Source organism: Gossypium hirsutum, chromosome A01 (assembly GCF_007990345.1).
Source record: "Gossypium hirsutum isolate 1008001.06 chromosome A01, Gossypium_hirsutum_v2.1, whole genome shotgun sequence".
NCBI lineage: Eukaryota > Viridiplantae > Streptophyta > Magnoliopsida > Malvales > Malvaceae > Gossypium > Gossypium hirsutum.
The window spans coordinates 12,952,346-12,978,842 of NC_053424.1; the positions used below are offsets into that span (position 1 = coordinate 12,952,346).

Here is a 26,497-nt window from a genome sequence, read left to right on the forward strand (position 1 = left end):
AACTTTCCAGCTTTAGTTTCCACTTTTGCGTGAATGGCGGAGTTATATTCTACTCCACCTGAGACTATCATATAAGATACAGGTAGGTCCAATTTAGAGTCGAAAATATTATGGACCCACCGCGTGGTTGTAGTGTCAACTTCCAAAGATGAAACCTTAAGAATGATACAATGTAATCCATCTTTTTCGATGCTTAAATTTGGACTTTGCATTAACATACCAAAAACAGTAAAAAAGAATGGAAGTAGGGGGTGTAAAGTGCTGACAAGTTGCTATCTTTGTCTGTTGAAGTTATTTGAAATCTGTTGCTAGTGTTACAGTGATTCCAAACATAATTGAAACTCTCTGCACACTCTTCTCTATTTCTTTTTTTGTTGATTCACCTAAAAAAAGAAAAAGGACCTATATTACATCCTCTTCTAAAGATCCATACCTCTCTTGCCTTGTCCCTGTGATTTTTAACATAAAAAACTGTAGATCCTTCTTTATATATTCTTGTATGTATCATATTCGTCTTTATTTTCGGCTGCTTCACAGAGGGGGAGATCCTTCCTTCAGGCTTTTGTTCCGGATGATATGTACTTGCAGATGACTTTGAAAAGCAAATGTTAAAGAGGGGGGGGGGGAGGGGAATGTAAAAGGGCTTGTTTATGTATAAATTAGCAGATTGTCACCATTGGAACTGGTACTAACTATCTCTCTCTATTATGTGTGTTGCTTGGGGGAGAAGGGGCCTAGATGACAGCGGAAATGCCACTAGCTATGGCAGAAGTGAAGGGACTATCTGGCAGATTGAGTCCGTCACTGCAGATGAACCAACGTTGGAAACAATTGTTATAACCAACGATGGATAAGATGAAAAATTCGTGTAGTTTTGGGGTTCGAGAATACCTCTCCTGGTCGTTGTTGTCAGCTTCTACATGCTTGATTTTTTCATCTGATGCAGTGCTGGTGTTGAGAGCTTCCAAGAGATAATTGAATTCGGCCGACGGGAAATTGAGTTGATCTGCTCGATGGAAAAGAAAGCATTTTATGGGATAGAATTAGTGAGGAGGTCAAATTGTTGAGTATGAAAAGTTCGATACCGTCTACGACTTTCAACTCATTCATGGAGTGGGCAAAGAAGGACTGATTGGCCAGCAGCTTTTGTGCCAAATGCATATCTGAAAGGCGCCTCCTCGGAGGTTGAAAGATTTGCTCCGGATCTTCCATAAACTGCTTCTTGAACAACCTAGATGTTGCATATCCTCTTGGAACTGAGAAATCATATATCAGTTGAGCACAAGTTATTTTAAGCAGAAGCTGGCACTCAACGATGAAACTAAATCATTGTTGAAATATGAAAGGACATTAATATGCCTATCATTCAGAATGAATCATCATGATCAACTGACACGAATTGATTTACAATGCTTGCAATAAGTTTGTAAACTTACTCGACTGAAGCTCGGATTCCATGTCAATATAATGTGGAGGATAAAACATTGGAGACTCAATTCTTTCCGGGTACTTCCTGCATGAAAATTGAATCTTACCATTAGATATATTGTGTGAACTTTGTATATAGAAATGAAGAAGAGGAACAATTATATTTACCTGTCAACCAGCTTTGATTTTTCCCTGTAAGGCTTCACAAGAACACGAGCCCCACAGACATAATGTGGATTTCCTTTTGCCAAGATCATCTTCACAGTATCCGCACTGACAAAGGTTACAAACCCAAACATCCGTTTCTGTTGGCAGGGAATCCGTACATCTTCAACTTGTCCATAGTTGCTGCAATTAGAAACCAGGAAAAGTAAGTAAACTTTGGAAAACCATATATGATAGCAAAATAAGCCTGCAAAGGACTTGGTTATCATGTTACCTGAAATAGTTAGAGACATCATCTTCACTAAAAGTGCTCTCAGCAGGAAATGTAAGATATATCTGTCTTGATCCACTTACAATCGGACCTGGATCGTTTCTATCATTTCGGTTTTCCATGTACTTGGGAGCATCTTCAGCCAAAATGACGGAATGCTGTCCGTGAGGCCTGCGACACAATCATGAAAGAATGATTCAAATAAATCCTCAAAACTAACTTATTCCACAGCAAGTGTAGATCATAATTACCTGTCAATTACTCGGATCGTGTTTTTCAACCTCGCAAGAAGCTTTGTCAAACTGTAACCTGCTTTGCCATGTCTCTGGCTCTCAGTGAGATAACCATCTGCCTGCAGAACTTTGCCGTACTTCTCGTAATACAACAAAGGCAGCGATGCGATGGAAACCGGATCCCCTCTCTTTGTTTTCAGAAGCTCGACTAACTCAACCTCCAACTTCTCGAGTGACATAACATGATCTTCACTAACAGCATCCATCGAATTATGGACAAACATTTGAGGGAAGTTATCCGAAACTTGACCATGAAAGTACCTACAGTTACTTCCATGCTTACAGTACCCTTTGTTAAAATAATGACAAGTCTTAACAGGAAAGCTAGGCAGATTTTGATACCGACGTCCTACTTTAACGTCATGATTAGCCATTGAAAATCCTCCATTTTCAACAAACTCTATTGGATCTTCCAAACTCAATAACTGAGTATGAGCCTGCAAATCAGACATGGAATCCAAGTAACCGGACGTCGTAAAATCCGGGCTATGTTTAGCTACAAGCTGTTGGTCCCAGTAAGGGGATGTAACCTGGACACTTCTAGGAGACAAAAAAAGCTTAGAGGAAACAGATGGGGAAACAGGTGGTGAAAAGGAAGAGAACTGTGAAGGCAATTCAAGAGTAGGGACCGAGTTCATCGAAGGCGATATGGGGGGCGAAGCGGATTTAAATGGTAGTTGTTGCAGTTCAAGCTTTGATTTATAAATAACTTCCTGCATAACTATATCAGGACAAGTAGCTAACTGAACAATCTCTTGATCACCATAGTCTTGCAACAGTAGATACCCTATGATCTTTGAAACATTTTCAGGATCAATTTTCTTGATTCTATTGAATAAGATCTGTGTGTAGTCGGAAAATTCCATCTGTTTAATCACTGCGAAAATTAAAAAAAAAACATATTAATTATAAATAAAAATAAAAATGATTAAAAAAAAGTAGATACAAATTTCAGCTATGGTATCTAACTAAACTGTTAGGTTAAAGGCAGAGAATCTATGTCTTCAAAAAAAAAAATTGCAGATCCAGTTAAATGGCAGGAAAAAAAAAACACACAAATAGTCTTTAAAAAAAAAAAAGCTTTGCAAAATTACTCTGCAGTTCAGTCTTTTTTCTTTTAAAAAAAATCTCTGTAAATTGTAGAGGAAATATATTAAAAGAAATGAAATCTGAGTAACATTATAAGAACAAGAAATTCAAATCTTCAGTAAACATGGAAATAAAAAAAATAATAAATCAAAAGAATTCACACTGAAATATATTTTAATTTGCAAACAAACAAACATGGGAAAGAAATCAAATCATTAAACACAAAATATATTCTTCCATAAAGAGAATATATTTTACATTATAGAAGAAAAAACATAAACACCAAGAAGTTGAAGTTAATTGTAAGCCTAAAAAAACACATTTTCCAGAGTCCAAAGTTTTCAGAACTCAAAACCCAGAACTTTCTCAGGGTTTTAAATAATCTGAAAAAAAGAACAAAAATTGAAAAAACTTACCAAACAAAACACAAATGAAAGGGGTGAAGAAATGATTAAACTTACCAACCAAAACTATAAAATTGAGGGTTGGAGTGTTTAAATTATGAAGCTGCTTAGTGGTAGCTGAAAACCAAACATTCTTAAACTTTTCCTGGTGAAAACTTGTCTTTCAACTTCATTTCTAACTAACACAACTTGATAAGTTTATATAAAGGAAAAGTCCCTTTAAATGATTTTTAGTAAAACTTAAAAAAGAATGTTAAATCTTTACAGATAGATTTCATAAATGATATACAGAGAATTAAGGCAATATAATTTGCTTGATTTTCGACTTTCATTCTAACAGTTTTGACTATTTAAATTTACATAATCATTAACAAATATCAAAACTCCTGATTTTTTTTTATTTTATTAAATATTTTTTTTGTTTTTTTGAAAATTCCAATGTGCTAAATTTAGATTTTCCAACACATATGTTGCCTCAAACTTGGATTTTATTTTGTCTTTTAATAACATAATTCTCCTTAATTAGTTACCGTTGGATCGTCAATTTTTCTAGTAAATCAATGGTCTAGATTTTTCAGGAACACTTGCACTCTACTATAGTTTGTAATTAATGTATTTGCCATTTGGCCTTGTAAATTTTAGTGTCACAATTGGGGGGGGGGCGGGGGAACTAAAATCACCTGAAAATTTTATACATTCAAATTAAATTTTTTTATTATATCATAAATTTTATGAATTGCATTTTTTTTTAGTTAGTGCATTGTTATTACAATAATTAAGAGTATAGCTGATTAAGTCTTAATTCTATTAGCATGAGTATTATTGTCAGTGTAGGAATACGTAAGTTCGAATGTGTTAAAACACATTATACTATTATTTATGGGATGGGGAAGGATTATAAGTAGTTTTAAGTATTGTGTTAAAAAGAGCAAATATTATCAAAACTTATAATGAAATTATTCAAAAATAAATAAATAATGAAGAAGTTAATTATTTATTTTTATATATGAATTAATTTGATAAAAAAAGATTTTTATTTTGAATTTTAAATTTCTCATTAATTTTAAAATTTATATTATTCATAATTAAATTTCACTAATATTAAAAGTAACTCTACAATCTATATATCTATTGGGTGTAATTTACCTGTTAAACCCACTTTACATGTTAATATAATTTTTTTATTACCATACACTTTATTAGTTGTATTTATTTTTCTAGATATATAATTATATATTTAAAAAATAAAAAATAAACATTTTTAGTGATTTAATTTTCTAAGCATCAGCTTTGATAATCTATATAAAAAGCAAATGATAAAATTTTTCAATCAAAAAATGTGGAAAATAATAAATAGATAATGAACTACTTATCAATTAATGTAAATTTTTCCTTCTTTTTATTTTGCTTTGTTTTATTTCTTTTAACCTTATATTTTACCTACTTTATCTTTAAAGTTTTAAAATTTATATTTATCAAATAAATTAATCATATTTCATTATTATTTTTAATAAATATATTAAATATATTTTATAATATAAATTCATTACTTAAATTATCTATACTTAACTTTTCATCATTTTATCAAATAGTATAAGTTCTTTTTCACATAAATCTATTCTATAAGTAAAATATAATACCCAAATTTGTGCGCCTAGAAAAAAAATGTTAATAGTGATTTACTGTTTTTCTATATAAAATTTAAAAAATTATTAGAGAAAATTATTGATAGTAAGAACTGAGAATTGATTAGTAATTAAAAAAATGGTGGGTTTATTCATGAAGGTGGTGACCAAGACTGGAAAAGTGGGTAAATTAAATAAATGCCTTTTTTATTATATAAAATTTAAGAAATTATGTCATTTTCTTTTAAATTCATCAGTATAAGTTATTTTTAGAAAGAGAAAGTGAAAACACATTTTATAGGACGCGCTTTTAGTTATGTCAGTTGAAAATTTACAACTTAATTCTTTTAGTTAAATGTTTAAATAGTGCTTTTGTCCTTAAGTTTCAGGTTTGATTCCTATTTTACTCACATTTCTATTTTTTATTTCATATTGTTTCAAATTTTTTTATTTTTAATTAAGATTTATAATTAATAAATATATTATTTTCAAATTTTTTATTTTTTAATTCATCTTTTTAATTAATAACTTTTTTATTTATAAAAGAGTTACTATATTAAAAATATTAATTAAAAAAAGTTTGAAATAAAAAAAATACAAATGTGAGTATAAAAAGAATTGAACCCGAGACGTAAAGATAAAATCATTAAAATTTAACAATCTAACTAAAGAAGCTAAGTTATTAATTTTTAGTTAAAATACGTCTTATAAGGCGCGTTTTCAACTGACATAGTTAAAAGCACACCTTGCAAGATGCATTTTCACTTTCTCTCTTTCTATATCGATATTTAAAAAAAAAAAACTTGATTTCTTACAAAAAAAAAACATCATATTTCTTTAATTTACCCTGGGCTAGTGGGATTTTGTATTTTGATAAATAATTAAATAATTGGTTAATAATTAGTGTTATGATTATTTAAATAAGAAACTTTTTTTAATCCAAATAAAAAAAACTAAAATATGATTAGTGAGAAGTGGGCTTTTCTGTTGTGATTAGCATTATTCTCTGCCCATATTTGATTGTGGTTTTTGACTACATCATTGGATATTATTATAGGATATTATAAAATACATTGTTATTATCATTGGATATTATTAGTAAAATACATTGTTATTATAAAAACATTTTTATTATTTATTATAGTTAATTGTACTATACATCTTTAAATTATAGTTTTGATTTTAAATTGATCCTTAATAGGAGTAAAGTCAAAAACTTTTTTATGGGCAGAATTAAATTGTATATTTTTACGATAGTAAAAATATAATTTCACTAATTTAATAGTCTATATCTTTATAAATTTTAAAGAATTAAATAAAAAATTTATCATTTTGGGGGCAAGTGCAATTTTATCATTACTAAATTAAAATTTTATAAATTATAAAAGAGCCTAAATTGAAAGTTTTCTATTTAAGAGTGGACCGGGCCCCTGCCAATCTCCCTGGCTCCTAATCCCAAACTTTAAAACATTCTAATTATATTTTCAAACTATCAATGTAATCCACTTTCTTTATTATCTTACTTTATTTTTACTTTTCTTATTATTCTATTGTTCTTGTCTTCTTATTTGAATTTTTGAATTTAATAAAGAAAGAGTTTATTACAAATTGTCGAAAGATTCGATTCGTTAAAATCAGATCCAAGAATAGGGATTATTAGTAAAAATAGAATTTTCGGGAGATATAGAAAGATGCAAAACTCTATATTTCTATTCTATTTTTTCTCTATTTAAGTTATATATACATACGCAATAGAGGAAGATAAAATTCGTTTTATTTGTCTCTCCAAATTCGAATTTCATTTCACAGAAGGAAAATCAATAAGGTTATTCCATTACTAAAATATTTAATTTAATTGTTAAATGAGATGTTAAATCTTATATGGCATAGCTTAAAATGATTTTTTTAAATGAAGATTGTAAAAAGAGGATGTTGTAAAAAAAATTTAATATTGAGATTTTCGAAACTTTTACAAAAGTTTTATTGTTTACACTCTTTTTTTCGGTTTTACCTTATTTTTAGTTTTAAAAATTGAGCAGTAACCTTTTACTTTTCTTTGAATTTTTTTATTTTAAATCATATCACATAATATTTGACATGTCATTTAACAATTAAATCAATAATTTTAATAATGAAATTACTTAATTGATATAACTTCGATAATTTATATATGTTTGGTTCATTTAACCCTTTTTATTAATATTAAAAACTTTAATAGCAAATAATTTTTTATTATTCAAATAGAAAAATATTTGTCATGATTAAGGAATTTAGTAGTCAAACATCATCCTTAACAAAGCATGTAGTAATATATGTTAAACCTTGCTTATCAAATAACAAAAAATTGCAGAGACTTTAAATTAGATTCCCCAGGGATATAATACCCCCAAAAAATCTGTGACGTTAGTTGTTAACATTTTTGGGCCCTAAGTAAAAGAATAAAAAGAGGTTTTATGATTCTTTAAAGTTTGGAGAAAATTTTTTTTAAGTCACTTAAAAATTGGAAAGAAAAAAAAAATTTGAGCCCTTAAAAATAAAAAAAATATTTTTAGGGCCCTTTAAAAATTGGTAATTTTTTTTACCTTTAAAAGTTTAAAAAAATTTAGGCCCCTTAAAAACTAAAAAACAATATTTTAAATTCCTTTCAATATTAAGCCTTGGGTGGCTCCACCTTCAAACGACCCCAGGGCTAAGCCTCGCTTCTTCAAGCTGATGACTTCAAGAGATTCACCATATTGAACACACATGCACAAAAAAAAAAAAAATCAAGACAAAACCTATTGTGTTTTTCATTTACTGTAAATTATATAAATAGTCACTTAACTTTTGATGTGTTTCTGTTTTGATCATCTAAGTTTAATTTTTTTTTATTTTAGTTATTACCATTATCGAGATTTAATATTTTGGTAACTTCTTCATTAAATCACTAATGGATGTTGGCGTGGTCTTTTTTTTATTAGTATAATAACAAATTTAGCCTTCAATGTTTATAGATTATATTAATTTGGCCTTAATTCAACAAATGTAGCTCTCAAATTTTAAAATTAAAATATTTAAAAAAAATTATTTAAAAGTTTATTTTTCGATAAAAATACATACAAAATATAAAAATATCTTTATATAAATGAATATCTATTTTTCTCATTTTCTAACACTATATTTATTTATTAAAATAATAATTTTATAAAAAAATTAAAGGGAAAAAAAAAGCATGAAGAAGACTTAAAGCAGATTTAGCCATTCCTTTTTTTTAAACATTAACAACCACTATGTTTAAGTTGGGTCAAAAATTATAGCATGACGTCAAAATGGATTAGAATTGATATCTTTAGGTTGTTACCCAGAACGAGTTCATTGTGTTTGAGGTTGTGTTTAAAGGCAGGCATGATTGAGGATATTAGAAGATGATGAGGTCTTGGAGACTAATAGGTGAAATCTCATGTCGATAGCTCCACAACCAATTCATAGTTTGATGGCATGATGACAAAGGATGTGGAAATCAATGAATTCGAAGTAAAAGTTATTGGTGTCGGTGGTTCACAAATTAAGGGCTATTTTTATGTATCTTGAAGGGAATATCATACTGTTAACAATAATAGTAAACTTAAAGTGTTTCTTTTAAGGTTTTTCTATTTTCTTTAGCCAAAAATTTATCAATCAAAGGGTTACTGAGTATTATATTTAGAGGAAAAGTAATGAAAGAATAAAAAGGAAATAAAATTTCAAGATAAACTCAATGGTATCAATAACTGACTCGAAAAACAACTCGTTAGTTGAGAGAAAATTTTTTTGAGGGGAGGTTTATAAATTTATAAATGGGTATTACATTTGTTTTAAAAGTTGAAAGCTTTGATTAGGAAGTTTGATGATTAAATTGATAAAATATGTTGGAAGTCATGTGATCTAAATTCTTATTAAAATAAATACAAGTGGCAAGATAGGGGATTTATGAGGTACGGTACAAGCTGTACAAATGAAATCCGTATAGAAGTTTACTTCCGCTATTTGATGTTGATTAGAGTAAGGTGTTTTAACCTTATTGCATTACTTCTATTTGATTTTAATTAGAACAAGGTTTTAAATCTATAAATAGACGTAATCGTTTTTCCTCTTCTATCATTCGAATTCGACATAGTGAATTTTATTCTCCTCTGCTCGTGATTTTTTTCCTAAATGGTTTCCACATAAAATTCTATGTATTCTAATTTTATCTATTTCTTTGTGATTTATTGTCATTATTGACGTTCTACTTTTATAAAATATATAAGTATTGAAGATTAAATATGTTATTATATCAGTTAGACAAAAACTTTTCATTAACAATTTAACGTGTGAACTAAACATGAACGAATTCAAATAAAAATGCAAACATAATTAAGTGAATATTTGTATAAATTACCTTAGAGAATTAAATGTTATGAAAAATATTTTGTAAATCAAATAAAACTATATCGTATTAATATTACTTTAAAAATGTTTAATTATTTCTTAAACGAAGGTTTGATGTGACGGAGCAGATTAAAAAAGAAATTGTAGATATAAAATGTTTGGTTGTCTACTTAGTTGTGGCGTCATTATCTCTATCATTTAAAGTTAATTAAGGGTAGAATTTGTTTATATGTAAAAAATTTTATGAAAAATGATTTTTATATTTTTTTATATTTGTTTTACAAGAAATAGTTTGATCAACAGTAAATGACTCAACGTAAAACAATCACTTATCATTTTAAAAAGTATAAGTCATTTTTCGGAAAATAGATCATCTATAAGTAATTTTATTTTTATATAAAAATTAACTTAAAAGCTTAATATTATTATATTAAAAATTATTTTTTTTATTTTTAAAATATTTAAAATATTAATATAAAATATTATATTTTTCAATATTATTAAACATATATATTTAATTATTTATATTTAGTCATATAATAAATTATTAATATAATTATTTAATATTTTATTTTTATTTTAATAACAAATTTTAAATAATATCTTTCATATATTATTGAAAATATTCAATATTTAATATTTTAGTAATAAATATTTATTATAATTATAAATGTATTAATAATAAATATTTTGTAGTATAAAAGTTAAAATATGTGATAAGTCTATGTACTCTTCACAAATTTTCAATTTAGTATTTGTACTTTTATTTTCAATAATTTAGTCCCTCTATTTTTCATATTTGAAAATCAAGTCCAATTGTTGATATTGTTAAATTTTTTGGTCAATTTTGTTGATGTCACATTTTTAAATAAAAAAATTTACTTACTTGATAGTAATGTAACTAAAAAAAATGATGTTGTAATGAACCTGAATTTAACAAAATATTTTTAATATATGCAAAAACAATGTAAAATATAAATTTATAGATATAAAATAAACTCAATTAAACAATGAAAATATAAGAAAATCTCAAATGTATGTTTGTTTAATTGAAAATAGCTTTAATGAACTATTTTTAAAAAATCTGTCAAACAATAAAAAATATTTTACACAAATTCATCTAAACATCAAAAAATATTAATTTTTCTAAAAAGTTAAATCATTTTCTAAAAAACATTTTTAGTAAAACAAACCGACACTAAAAGATTCAGCCTATCTTAATTTTATCTTACAAACTCAACTAATGTTCAATTAATTCAATTGAAATATTTACTCTCTTTTTAACGTAATTGGTACTTTATTTTTTAAATGACTTTCAGAAAATGATTTCTGGAAAATAATTTACTTTTCTAGAAAATTTAATATTTTTTGGTATTTGGATGAATCTGTGTAAAATATTTTGTGTTGTTTGGTAGATTTCTTTAAAAATATTTCATAAAAGTTGTTTTCAATTAAACAAACATACATTTGATATTTTCTTATTTTTTCATTGTTTAATTGAATTTATTTTTATCTATAATTTTATATTTTACATTATTTTTTCATATATTAAAAATATTATGTTAAATTCAGATTCATTACAACATCATTCTTTAATTACATGACTACTAAGTGAGTATTTTTTATTTAAAAATGTGACATCAAAAAAATTAACAAAAAAATTAATGATGTCAACAATTGGACTTGATTTTCAAATTTGAAAAGTAAATGGACTAAATTATTGAAAATAAAAGTACAAAGGCTAAATTACAAATCTGTGAAGTTTACATGGACTTATGACATTTTTAACCTTCATACTACAAAATATTTATTATTGTAATAAATATTTATTATTAAAATATTAATATTGAATATTTTCAATAATATGTGAATAATATTATTTAAAATTATTATTTTTAAAATAAAATTGAATAAATTATATTTATTATATTAATAATTTATTATATGACTAAATATAAATAATTAAATATGTATGTTTAATAAAATTAAAAAATATAATATTTTAAATATTTTTAAAAATAAAAATAAAATTTATTATCAATATAATAATATTAAGCTTGATTTAATTTAATTTTTATATAAAAATAAAATTATCTATAGATGAGCTCTTTTCTAGAAAATGACTTACGCAGTTATTTTACAGGAAAAATGACTTATTTTTCCTTGACATGTAAGTCATTTTTCATTGACCAAATTATTTTTTGTGAAACAAACACAAAAAAATGCAGAAAATATTTTCCGTAAAACCTTTTACATATAAACAAACGGACCCTTATTGTGCTTTCTAAATATGTATGTAGTGTGTTTTAAATATTTACCAGATTTTAATTGGTGAACGAAAATATGTTATATTAAAAATTATATTTATAAAAATATATAACAAATGATTATTAGTGAGGTTCTAAGGGTTTTTTTATATGAATTTAATGGTGCTCTTTTTGATACAATGTCTAGAATTACGTATAACTCCTTCTTAACTCATAAATAAGAGATTAATGCGCTTTAACGGACTCAAGCTCACACATCCTTTTGTATTAGCAATAATACATATGTCAATTGAATTAAGGCTCAATCGATTTTATTTGAAGATTATATAAAAGTATAAAAAAATAAAAATACTTTTATAATAATATTAATTACCCTTTAAAGTAAGGGTATTTTAATAATTTTATGACTGAGTTGGCGTCGAATTAACTTATGACACCAACTCGGTCAACCACATTATATATATAGTATAAAGACTTTATCCGAATTGATGTTACTTATAATCGAGTCTCAACTTAGTTATTAAATTATAATAAAAAATATTTACTTTAACAAAACAATAAATATTAATTTAAGAATATTTTATCTTTTCATATAAAATAAAAAAAATATGAAATACGAAACGTACACTCTTCTAATTTTATAAATAATATTTAATTTTCATAAGTATACTATAATTTAATTAATTATAAACCCGTGATTGGTGCAATGTATAGGTGATATTGTGATTTAAAGATTTGGTTATTTTTGGTAAACCATTTGACATGATATAAGATTTTTATATAATATTTAAATTAAAGTACGTATACAATGTGTTCTCTAATATTAATTTTAAACCCCCGATTGGTGCAATGTATAGGTTTCGTCTAGGCGTTTGAGTGTGATAAATTTTACACTTTAAACATTAGTTAATTTTTTAAATTTAATTAAGAATGAAAATTGAGGAAGGTATGTTGATTGAGTCTTAGTGTAATTAGTATGTGTATCGTTGTTAATGCGGAAAACGCGTGTTCAAGTACGCTGAAGCACATTATCCTCCTATTTACGGGTTGGGAAGGAGCTATAAATAATTTTGGGCATTGTGTCCCAAAAATTTAGTAAAGTACATATAAATGTTTATTAAAGATTAATAAATATTTAAACAGGGATAAAGCTAAAAAATTCTTTTAAGGAGGGCCACAATTAAATTATAATTTTTAAAGGATTAAATCAAAATATTATCATTTTCAAAGAGGTTAAAGTGTATTTTTATTTTTATTAATTTAAAATTTTAAAAAATTTAAAAGTCCAAAATAAATGGAATTAATTATGACAAAGTGCAAATAAAACATAATATTAAATAAAATCCAAAATAAATTTGGTAGAAAAATTCAAAGCTAGGAACTTAAACTACTAAGAATTCAAGCTTTGTCATGTAAGCCAAAATCTAGCAGAATCTTTATATATAAAGGAAGAAAGGTAATGAGCAACTGTAAAGTTGTAAGGCGGGATGTGAGATATATTTCAAAGTGGGGAGAGAATCATTTAAAACCCAATTGTAGCTTAGCTAGTCAAGACCATAACATGGCCAATACCCCCTTTTGCATGCTACTGAGTAAGTAAGGTCTCTTTCCTTTTTATTATTATTTATTTTTTGCTGAGTTGCTTCACATGTTTTCACCTAATCATTGCTAGCCTTTTCCAGGCAATATATGGTTTCATATGTTTGAAAAACAAGGCCAATTTGGAAAGGAAAGGAAAGGAAAGGAGGGGAACCCATTCATTTTTCCCACCAAATGCATCAAGTCTCTGTTTCTTCTGTTTTGCTTAATTAGAGCAATTTGATACCCCCCAAAGTCAGGGTTTGTTGACCTCAAGAGAAGGTGAGTCCATTGCCCATGTTACTTAAATTACTTCCCACACCACACTAGGGTAGGTAGACAACAAGGGGGGCCACATTTAATACAAGCTTTGTCTTTCTTTTTCTTCATCTTGCTTGGTTTGGCCCCAATTGTAAAAGCTTATGCAATCAATTTGTTGCCTCTACCTCTTACTTTTTATCAACTCATTTGTTTCATGGTATTTATTTCCATTCCTACTGGTTTAAATGTGGGTAAATTCAATAGATCAGAATGCCTTTCCCCCCTCTACTTGGTTAGTAAGTCTCTCTCGGTAAATAAATTTACTAATATTGAAGCTACAATTTATATACTGAGTTTCGTTGTATGCATTGAATTAAATAAAAAATTCAACAACTAATTAATTAAAAATTTATACCTAAGATAAATTTGAACTTAAATACGAGATCTTAAAGTTCTCAACTTTATCTGTGAAACAATACTTTCTTTACATTGATTTATATTTTAAAGCTGATTGCATAAATCAAATACATCAAACTCCAAATTACAATTCACCCCACAAAAATTTATAATACAATCTAGCATAGAATGTTTAAATTCGTCTACTTTAAAGTCGAAAGCTTACATTTTTAATGGATTAAAATTTAAATTTGAAATCTAATGAAATCAATAATTGAGACAAGAAAAAAAAAATCGAGACAAGGGGTTATATAGTAAATTCTTAATGAACATTTTCATTGTTAGTGTAAATAAAATAAATGTTACAACCCAACATTTGATTCAATACCGTAAATATTCATCCACAAAAAGTCCGAACTAATCGGTCCAATTTATTCAAAGCATAACATTTTTCTACAAAACCAACAAAATTCTAATACAAGAATCAATCTATCTAGTCTCTACAATATTGGACCAACCCCCAAATTTATTTTAAAATATTCCAATGTCTCATGAACACAAAACGACTAATTTCTAAATATAAAGATATTTTTAGGTGTGACTTTGAATCTCTAATACGACATGTTGTAATTATGATGGACAAGCAAGTCCATATCATCAAGTTACATCAATATCTTGATCACTTAAAAAGAAACCGTATACTAAAATTGGGTAAATTATGCAATCCATATCTCTCATCTAATAAATTTCACTTCGAACTGAAAAGTGAAATGTGAATATTCATAAGAGGAAGGGACTAATATTGTAAATTATCCAAAAAATTGTCTTAACCGGAGTTAACCTTATCCGATTATTTCAAGTTTATGTCCATGGATTGAGTTGAGAGGATAATATCTTACAAGCTATTGGTGGGGTTTGTAGTCACATGAAATATAGCCAATAATATTCAAACATAGATGAATATGTGAGGTCTTTATCAAAGGCTTGTTTTCCCCTATATTATCTGATAATCTATTCTTATTGTTCAACACAAATTGGGGGGTCCGTTATAAATGGTCGGTAGATCTTTCATCTATTGCTTTTGTCTGTCTGATGGCGATATATATAATACACATACACATACATATACATAATGTTCATTTTGATGTTGACAACTTCTGGTCCTCTACTTTTAGTGGCTGTTATCCTTCAGTTCAACTTATGATTGATTGAAACAAATTCTTTCTTTAATTAGGTTTCTTTTTTCTTTTCTTTTCAATTTGCAGGCATTTAAGAAGCAAATATAGTTGACCCCTTCCCCCTGTACTAAAATATGATAGAAATATATTATGTTTAATAAGGCATGAAAATAATGACAGATATATTATGTTTAACAAGCAAAATCATAATTTAATGAACATGGATTTGTTTTTTATTAAATGTTGGTATCACATATCTAAAGAAATAACATAGATTTTAATTTTGGAGACAATAAATTTAGAAAAAAAATTATAAAAGAGATGTGAAAGATAAAAATAAAATAAAATAAATTTGTTTATAATCATATGGCCAAAATATCTTCAAAAGGATTGGGTAATGTATAACTATTACAACGTGACTGGAAACTTTTCTCTTTTTTTTTTTGGTGAATTACAATAAAAGAATAAAATCTTAATAGCAATGTGACTAGAACTTAAGCCATACCTAAAATAATAAATACCTTAATTATCATACCAACACATTACCTTTTAGTTAATGTCCAATTTTGAGAATCTTATGGACCAATCAATCCCATAAACTTTAAGGCACCTTAATATTTGGGCTAATCATAGAAGGATTTTGACCCAATCCCACCAAACATCTGACCCAAATTTATTTCTTCTGGTTAAGTCTAAAATACCCTTCAACCAGCCCAAATCAATTCAATTCATTTATATAAATTAGTTTCTAATATTATATGTGCTAAATATAATTTTACGCGTTTAATTTTTAAATAAATTTTAAATTGTTTTTAAATATTATTATGTTAAAAATATTTTTATATATAATTGATAATGACAATTTCTCTTAATTTTTAAATAATATAGAAATTTTTATAATGTTAATTTGAATGAAAAGTAAAATAAATTATTTTTCTTATTTATCATGAATTGTTATTATAATTAGGATTTGTATTTAGATAGTAACTATAGTGAAAACTTTTAAAATGAAAATTATAAGAATCAAAATATTTTTCAAGTCTTAGATTCAAATTTAATATACCTCATTAAAATAAAGAAAATATTTTATTTCTTACTTTTAGATTTAAATTGAAAAAGAATTTACAGTGAGACAAACAAAAATACTGAATATCAAAATTACTTAATCTTAATAACCTTAATATCTTATTTTCAATTATAAATCTGCTTTCAATATTTTTGCTTAAAAAAAATTAAACGTGGAACTAAAAGCTTATCCAATTTTTTTAGTCTAAAACTTGTATTACACATTAAAAAAGAAGAAGAAAAGATTAGGTGTTGTGCTCAAATCTTAAATTTTAGATTTATCCGAGTTAAAAATAATTTAGTTCTTATGGTTCTTATTTTAAGAATTTTCATTATAAGTTGCCACCTAATATTTGATACATTAGTAATATATTTTTTTTTCATTCTATATCTCCTGTACTATTTATGGAGTCTAAAAACTTTTATAGTCGATGATAAATAAGAAAGACAACTAAACTAAATAAAAAAACATATTTAATAATAATGATTAAAAAATAATTTTTGAAATTTCAATTATATTTTCGAAACAAACCCACGACACATTTTTCACATGCACCAAAACAAATAATAAATGAATAAAAAAAAGAATAGATTTTAAGTGTGTTGTGTTGGCTTAACACAATATAAATTTATAAAAAAAAATTTAAAAACTAATATTATAATATTATATTATAAATAATTAATAAAGTGATAATTAAGATGATTAGAATTTTATTCAAATAATTTATTTTATTTTACATTAATAAAATTAGTAAAATTGTTTTAAAAAAATTAAAATTAACACAATTTTTTTACATAAAAATTTTAACTAATAATTATAAATTAAATTATAATAATCATATTTTTTATATTTTATATTTAGAGTTCTATTTAAGTAATAAATCTATTTTAAATTTTATAATTATAAATTAAATTATAGTAATTTAAAATTAATTTAATAATATGATAGAGAATATTCTCAATTTTAAAAAATATTTATGATAGATATAAATATAAATAGATTATAAAAAAATGGCAAAAAGAGAAAAGAAAAAAAGGAGAGAAATTCGAGTAATATTATGAACCGTCTTTTGCAGCAGAGGGGGCAGCCAAAGGCTTGAAAATTAAAATAAGAAACGCGGATTGTCCAAAATGACTTAATTAGAAGGAGAAAAATGAAAGAAAACGACGTAAGGATTTTGTTCTACATTGTTTTAAACGTCATTCTCTCGATCTGTAATTTCTAACAAAATCATCTTCTTGCTTTAGATCTCGCTTTCGGAAAATATTCGTCTACAACGTCGTCGTTTTATTTGACTCGCGGTTTCTTGAAATATCATCTCCGTTATAATTTTCATGGCCTGTTACTGAATCTCTACGCTGCTGTATACGACACCAGTTAGTCCTTTTTTTTTTTTTCAAGAATAACTTTTAGTCAAAGTTGAGGCTAATAAGCTAGTGCAAGTGAATTGAGTTTTGGATTAGTTGATTGAAATTCAGTTAGTGGATGATTGGAAATTTGAATGTGAACTATTTCAGTTGGAATTTGGGTTAGTTTTGAATTAAATGAGCTGAATTTTATTGAGATTAGTTGGAATTGAATCGAATATTGATTGAAGCTTCTTTTGATTGTTTAACTGATTATCATAGTTATGATGCAATGCTTTAAACTGTATAAAATTTGATAAAACAAAGGAATCAGAGTCTTTTCGATTTTAGTTATGTAAAATGTTATGTATAAATCATCATATTTTTAACTGTTTCAGGTTTGGAAGTTTTCTCGTCAATGTCGATTTTGCTTTTATATAAGACCTTAGATGCAAATATGATGTTGCAATTTATTATTTATTTACTGTAAATTAGGGATAGCATGGAAGTTAATCATCGGGGGTAGAGGTTGAGCCAATGAATATTGTTATTAAATTGTAGATTCATGGAGGAGATTGTACTTTTTTTTCTCCCCTTAGCCTTAGCCTTTGAGTTGCAAGGGTGCATGGAACTAATGAGCATTATAAAGATGAAGACAAAGTGAAAATTTGATATATTTAATTTGCTCTTTGTTGGTGAGTTTGCTGGGGTTCGATTCCTGATAAGAATCATTGGTAATGTCTGGAGAATTCTTTCTTTTTGTGGGGCTTGATTTGATTAAAATGTACTGGTGTTCATTTCTTTTATGAATGCTTACTACTGCGATATTACTACTCTTGGCAGGCGTAGTTTTTAGAGATCACATACTAGGTAGCAAACGTAGTTGTATTGCTGAAAACCATGGGGACTGAGAACCCTGGTCGTCCAAATTTTCCCATGAGACCTTCCTCTACCCCTTTTGCTTCTGCTCCTCTAATTATGCGACCTTTTTCATCGTCAGGTCTTGTGGTGGGATCAGAAGCCAGCAATTTTAGACCTACTCCACCAGTTGCTTTACCAACTATGATGCCTTCTTCATCAGCCAGTCCGAGCCTGCCTCCTCGATTTAGTGATCCATCAGTTCCATCTCCTTCCATATCATCTGTCCCACCATCCAGGGGTCCTCATCAGCGATTTCCAACACCATCATTTCCTTCAACATCTCAAACTCCCCCTACTCATGCACCACCTGTTGGGCAGCCACCTTTTCAACCTCCTACAAGTCAAGTATCAACACCGCCAGTTTCTTTTCGACCACAAACACAAGTACTGCCAGTGCCAACGAGATCTCTGCCGCAACTGTAAAATTTCCTCCATCTAGCGGGAATGTTCCTCAACCCTCATCAGATTCATCATTTTTAGGCCCCAGACCCAATTTTCAGCAGACTTTTCCCTGTCCAGATTCATCTTATACTGCTACAAACTCCAATTTTCAGCCACCTTTTGGTGGATATCCAAGCAAGCAGCCTGCAGGTTCACAAGCATCACCTTTTCCATCTCAGCAAGGAAGTTATATGCCTCCTCCACCGGTATCATCTTCTCCCTTTCCTAGTCAGCAAGGAAGTTATGGTCCTTCTCCACCAGTAGCAACTCCCTTAGGCTACCAATTAAGAGACCAAATGCAACATCCAGGCTCTGCACCTCCTATTGGCAGCGCCCAAAGCTTAGCAGAAGATTTTAGTTCACTCTCTCTTGCATCTACACCTGGATCAATTGAGCCAGGGCTTGATTATAGAACACTTCCTAGGCTATTGGATGGTGATGTGGAGCCAAGTTCTTTTCTTCAGATGTATCCTATGAATTGCAATCCTAGATACCTACGGCTTACTACAAGTGCTATACCAAATTCGTAGTCCTTGGCTTCAAGATGGCATTTGCCTCTAGATGCAGTTGTTTGCCCTCTTGCAGAGGCTCCTGAAGGAGTAAGTGTCTTGAGAATCAATAATATTTTATGTTTAGGTCTACAAAACAATAACTGTATTTTGTTGAAGTCACATATGTTTTTCCTGTCAATTACGGATTTTTCCTATTCAGGAGGAAGTGCCAGTAATTAATTTCGCTTCAACTGGTATTATTCGTTGTAGAAGATGTCGCACTTACGTGAATCCCTATGTCACATTTACAGATGCTGGAAGGAAGTGGCGTTGCAACATCTGTTCTTTACTAAATGATGGTAAACTCATTTCACTTAGGAAACAATGATATAATTCAATGGTTAAATGTTCAGTTAGTTTCATCAAGTGTTTTTTGTTGTAACTGATGTGTTTGGGGTGCTTTTTTTATGCTGTGCATACTTTTATCTACTATCTGCTATATCTTTCGTCTTTGGAATGTCAAATACCATTTGAAGGCCATGAGCTAATTGCTCATTAATAGAGACTTGAATCAACATATGTATCAGCTTTCTGCAAGCTTGCTTGTCAAGTGAATCTTTCCTTTACTTTTTGCTATCTCAAGTCATTGGTAAATGCAAAGTGCAATTTTTTATATATATATTTTTTAAAATTGAGTTAATGGTGGGTGGTGGTATGACATTTCACAGTCTCTTCTTTATTGGCATTGTAATTTTTGTTTATTTTTCAGTCGTATCTTATTGGTTATATTTTGTGGCAGATAGGTTTTCTTTTCCCTGGTAAGTCACTTTAATAGTTGGAATTAGAAAGCATATATATTAATCTGATTCAAATTCCATATTCAGTTCCAGGTGAGTATTTTGCAAACTTGGATGCCACTGGCAAAAGAATTGATTTGGACCAGCGACCTGAGCTTATAAAAGGCAGTGTGGAATTTGTTCCACCAATGGAATACATGGTGCAGCCTCCGATGACGCCACCGTACTTCTTTCTCATTGATGTATCAATATCTGCAGTAAGAAGTGTTATGATTGAGGTAAGCACTTCCTCTAAAGCATTTGATTGTCTATAGTCTCATATTGTGTTTAATAAATCCTTGTGTTATTCTAATAAGGGTCATAATGGCAAAGTTGTCTAATAGTAACGTGAATCAAGAAAATCTGAATTACACTTGAGCTGGTTTCTCTTTTCCTGTTCACCTATTAGTTCTCTAAGCTCAATATTAGAGCTCTTCAGATTTTCCGTTGAAATGCTTTGCCTTGGTCTAAAACGTGTCTATAAAGTATGTCCTGCAAGATTGTTGCCTTACTATGGAATTGATAGGTAGGAAAGAAATACATGTTAGCCCTGCTTCTATTACTAAAGGCTTTTTGGATGCTGGAAAACTTGTTTAGCTGATTTTTTATCCAGGTTGTTGTATGCATTGTTTGATCATAGTTTTAATACATAAGTGTTAGGTCTGCATGCTTTTGCTCTGGCCTTTTGGTCATAACACTAACAATTACCTCTGGAGGCCATGCTGCTTGTTTCTCTTTCCTTTATTTCTCCATGTTGTATAAGCACGTGATGGTTTATGCTGACTTGCAACATATTTGTTAGGTTGTTGCTCAAACTATACGTTCATGTTTGGATGAGCTGCCTGGCTTCCCCAGAACTCAGATTGGTTTCATTACTTTTGATAGCACAATTCGTTTTTACAATATGAAGGCAAGTGACGTATGAGATCAGGGGAAAAGTCTTTTTGGGATGCCTTAAAATTTCTCCATTCTGCTAAAGTACATATGAAATAATTTTTTGGCTTCTGTCTTTGCAGTCATCTCTTACGCAGCCTCAAATGATGGTTGTTTCAGATCTGGATGATATATTTGTTCCATTGCCAGATGATCTCCTTGTCAACTTGTCTGAATCTAGAAATGTGGTTGAAAAATTCCTGGATAGCTTGCCCTCAATGTTTCAGGACAATGTGAATGTGGAATCTGCTTTTGGTTCTGCACTTAAGGCAGCATTCATGGTTATGGTATGTTGTTTTCTCTACCATAGCTATTACTAACGATAAAATTCCTTTTAGTTTCTTGCTGATGATAATATTGTCTATTGGTTGTTTGACAACCTATTTACTGCAGAGTAAACTTGGGGGAAAGTTACTAATTTTCCAAAATACATTGCCTTCCATGGAGTAGGTCGCTTGAAGTTGCGTGGACATGATCTTCATGTGTATGGAACTGATAAGGAACATACATTGAGATTACCAGAAGATACCTTCTACAAGCAAATGGCTGCTGATCTTACGAAGTTTCAGATAGGGGTTAATATTTATGCCTTTAGTGACAAATACACCGACATAGCTTCCTTAGGTACAAAAATCACTGTCCTTTTTTACTATCAGTTTAAAATTGATATCGAAGTTAAGAAGAGCTTTTAATGACACTTGATGTCATGCATTTCAATGTAGGTACCCTAGAAAAATATACTGGTGGTCAAGTATATTATTATCCAAGCTTTCAGTCAAGCATTCATGGGGAGAAGTTGAGGCATGAATTAGCCAAGGATCTGACTAGGGAAACAGCCTGGGAAGCAGTTATGCGCATAAGATGTGGAAAAGGTCTGTTAATTCTTTTGATTCATTATTGCTCTTGTAACTTATTGTTATGAAGCCATAATCCCAATGTAGTTGGGTTAGCTACATGAATTTTTTTTCCTTCAATCTGGATGCTGATGTGGGCTAATGTTTATGGAAAATGCTATTATCGTTTATTGTTTGGTTTCCTTATGATTTTGTGATAACAAAGCCGTTGATACATGCCATTTGGTACTTGCACCAGGGATTCGGTTTACATCTTATCATGGAAACTTTATGCTAAGGTCCACAGATTTATTAGCACTTCCAGCCTTAGATTGTGACAAGGCATATGCAATGCAGTTATCCTTTTGAGGAGACACTGCTGACAAATCAGACAGTATATTTCCAAGTAGCTTTACTGTATCCTTTAAGTGGCTTACTGTGTAAATTTTAATTTCTTGGGTTATTCCCTTGTTTGCTGAAACTGCCCGGGTTACTTTTATAAGTGGAAAAGGAGATGGGTCACTGATGTCTCTTTAACGATTTAAAGATACACTGCATCTTGTGGAGAGAGGCGTATCAGAGTACATACGGCAGCTGCCCCTGTTGTTGCAGATCTGGGGGCGATGTATTGCGTGGCTGACATGTCTGCCATTGTTTCTTTGCTTTGTAGACTAGGTAATTTGCTATTTGTTTTGCTGGATCTTAGTTTCAGAGGGTCCTTACTTTTTCTAATCAACCGAGGTTTTGCGGCCATTGAGAAAACTTTGACCAATAAACTTGAAGATGCCAGAAATTATTTGCAACTAAGGATTGTAAAAGCACTTAGAGAATACCGCAATCTCTATGCTGTGCAGCATCAGTTGGGAGCTAGGATGATTTATCCCGAGTCTCTAAAGTTCTTGTGTTTGTATGGATTAGCACTCTCTAAATCTGTACCTCTGAAAGGGGGATATGCAGATGCTCAACTTGATGAACGCTGCGCAGCAGGTTTCACCATGATGGCATTACCTGTTAAAAAGTTGTTGAAGCCTTTATATCCTAGCTTGATTCGAATTGATGAGTTTCTTCTAAAGGTAAAGGCTTTGGCCCTTTAAATATATTTTGATAAAGATGTAGAGTTTGCAAACATAACATTCCTTCTGTTTCATATTTGCAGCCATTTGCTCAAACTAATGATTTCAAAAACATTGTGAAGAGACTGCCATTGGTTGCAGAAAGCTTAGATTCAAGAGGCCTTTATATATACGATGATGGTTTCCGTTTTGTCATATGGTTTGGTAGGATGCTTTCACCTGATATAGCTAGGAATTTAATTGGGCCAGACTTTGCAGCAGAATTATCAAGGGTATGAATATTCTTATGGTGATAAGATTTTTGAATATTACATGCTTACGATCTCTTGTTGATGAACGTATTCTAATGATGATTAGATTGTGGAGTATTTATGTTTCATCTGTTTTTGTGACCATTTTATGCATAAGGAAACTAATATTGTAATTGCATTTGCTATATATAAGATTTGCTTTAAATGCTGGTCTGTATTGTCATATCAACTCTGACTTGAGTAGACCGTTTGATATGATTATTAGGTAAAAATTTGGATTGGTCTTATCGTATGGTTTCTAAATATTTAGATATGAATGTCAATAAATCTTTATTTGTTTTGTCTTGGAACCTTCACTTGCATGCTCACTTTTTTCCACAATAATGTTACTTTGCTCACGTTACTCACCTGATTCTTCATTGTTTTCTCTTAAACTTCAGGTTATGCTTAGCAGGCACGATAATGAAATGCCAAGAAGGCTTATGGGGATATTGAAGAAACTAAAAGAAAGTGATCATTCATATTATCAACTTTCTTATCTTGTAAGACAAGGTGAGCAGCCCAAGGAAGGTTTGTTGCTGCTTGTAAATCTTCATGAGGATCAGATGGGCAGGACGGGTGGTTATATCGATTGGATAATGCAAATACATAGACAAGTCCAGCAAAATGCATGATGAATTGTTCTAGAGTTTTCTAGATTTCTTCAAGTCTTATTGTGCTTTAATTACAATTATTACTCCTTTTATTTGGGGGCATTTTCAATATAGTTTTTTGTTGGAGATTAGCAGTTTGAGTAAGCAGAAGACGATAGGTTTCTTCATCCACAACACTTTTTAGTTTTGGTCCCATACATGGTGTCCCATTCAATCTCTGAGCTAAGGATGTCTTAGTTAGGAGCTTCTTTTCTCAGAAAACATTACACGAAAGACTTCATGGTTTTACTTTTGTTTCTGTTCACTTCAATTCCGCAGGAGTTGATCATCGCATGGGTCTATTAATTTCCATGAAATGAATTTTTCATATGACATTCAAATTTTACTTTTGTTCTTTATTTTTTCTCTCCCTAAGTTTTGTTTAGAAAATGGTATATAACCAATTGTTAAAACGTTGGCCATATTCAATGTACGTTGGGATTTTAAATGTTATATTTATTAAGGAAATTTATCCCAAAGCTTTTTAGACTTCACAAATAGGTTAAAGATATAGGGTATAACAATAAGTTAGTATTTGGTACATTGGTTGTATATGTTATAAAATAAAGAGAGATGAAGAGAATAAAGAACAAATAAAATATGAAAGCAATATAAAATGTACTTTATTGATCAAAAAGGGGTGATTTATAATGTTTCATCAGAGTATCTATTTATAGGCATAAGAAGTATAAAAGAAGTAGAGATCTGATTCTAATAACTATTAGAATTTAAAGGAAAAATCCTGTGGGATAAAAACCTAATGAAGGAAAAAGAGTACACAATCTATAATATATATAATATGCTGCCTCATTAAAAACCTTACTAGGAAAACTCAATGGGACAAAACCTCGGTTAAAGGACAAAGAGTACAACGTGTATTTACTCCCCCTTATGAAAACATCACATATTTTATCATATTCTACATATTCAATCTTGAATACTAGTTTTTCAAATGGCTATTTGAATGTACTTGCTAAGCATTTATATTACCATTCTTTTAAAAGTCATGAGTGGGGAAAATTTAGGGAAATATATTTTGATCTCTTCAGGAGATTCAACAATAATCATAACAAACTTTAATCATAATTCTTATATAAAAACACAAATAGGTATTTTAGATTATTTTATAATCCTCCTTCAACTACTCAAATTTACCACATATGTTCAAATTATTTCAATTCATATAAATGAAAAATTTCTCGAGAATTTCAATATGCTTCTAGCATCCTAAATGCTTCGAGGATTTTAATATAAACTTTACTATATAGTGATTCATAAAAGGTTATAACAATAACCATTAGATGCAAGTTAGATCTTTTATGAATTGTCAATTTAATAATATATCTAAAAGTTATTAATCCACCACAAAAGAATATTATATCTCTTCATAATCAATACCAATACTTAGCGAAAAACTTGTATTTTTATTCCGCTTTTGCAAAACTACTTCATTTGCACCTTATTGGCTTTATACCTTTAGATATTTGGACTATTGGTCTAAAAACTCCATGAATTTAATTGTACTTGAGTTGCATCTTTCTATTTTGATCAATTTATTCTATATCTATATTTCTCAATAGATTTATTCAAGATCCTCATTTTATTTCATTATTTCAATAATAATATTGCATGCAAAACCATTGTCGACCACTTTGATTATTCGATTCCATATTTTCTCGAATTGACATAACTTATTGAGATCTCTTATTTTCATTATTTTAAAATTCAGTTTCAGGTACATAAATCTCTTCTGAACTTTTACTTATTAGTTATGTCTTGGATATCTTCTGGAGCACCCGGGTCTACTATATAACCATCTAAAATAATTTTCATATTTGAACCGATCAATCAATTATTTATTCTAACTGATTGTCTTACTGGGACTTTGATTCAAATTAAAATATTAGATGGTATATAACATTTGGTTATTTTGATTAATGTTGTAAATACATCTAACAGTTAACTTGTAATGAGTTATCCTTATTGAACTTCTGGTTCAATTACTCTCCCCCTAGCTCATTACAAGTTATTGTTTCTCTCCCCCTAATGTTGAGAAAACTGACAACTCATGTCACAATTAAATCTCGAATTAATTACTTAAAAATATTATAAGGAGACTCATATATAAAGGTGTGCATGGGCCGGGCCACCCGGCCAGGCCCGAAGGCCCGCCCGAAATGTGGGAGGGTTTGGGAAAAAATATAGGCCCAAAAAATGGGCTTGGGCAAAAAAATAAGGCCCGTTTAAAAAATAGGTCGGGCTTAGGGTAA

At 29.1% G+C, this 26,497-nt stretch overlaps 1 protein-coding gene and 1 pseudogene across 2 annotated transcripts; one reads left to right on the forward strand and one right to left on the reverse strand.

The window, feature by feature from the left end:
* Positions 1-259: 259 nt before the first annotated feature.
* On the reverse strand, positions 260-3,711 carry LOC107917893 (zinc finger CCCH domain-containing protein 18). The gene is made up of 8 exons (XM_016847297.2): positions 3,663-3,711; positions 2,116-3,034; positions 1,868-2,035; positions 1,597-1,776; positions 1,437-1,513; positions 1,086-1,256; positions 892-1,006; positions 260-804 (listed from the first exon to the last, which is right to left on the reverse strand). Exons 2-8 carry the CDS (start codon positions 3,021-3,023, stop codon positions 735-737), a joined length of 1,689 nt encoding a protein of 562 aa, XP_016702786.2. The 5' UTR covers positions 3,024-3,034; positions 3,663-3,711; the 3' UTR covers positions 260-734.
* Positions 3,712-17,584: 13,873 nt separating this feature from the next.
* Positions 17,585-24,555, forward strand: LOC107918172 (protein transport protein Sec24-like At3g07100; annotated as a pseudogene). The gene is made up of 11 exons (XR_005901132.1): positions 17,585-19,717; positions 19,830-19,968; positions 20,494-20,684; positions 21,248-21,355; positions 21,462-21,665; positions 21,772-22,002; positions 22,101-22,250; positions 22,471-22,628; positions 22,759-23,284; positions 23,368-23,556; positions 23,976-24,555. The product of XR_005901132.1 is annotated as a protein transport protein Sec24-like At3g07100 (transcript).
* Positions 24,556-26,497: the final 1,942 nt, after the last annotated feature.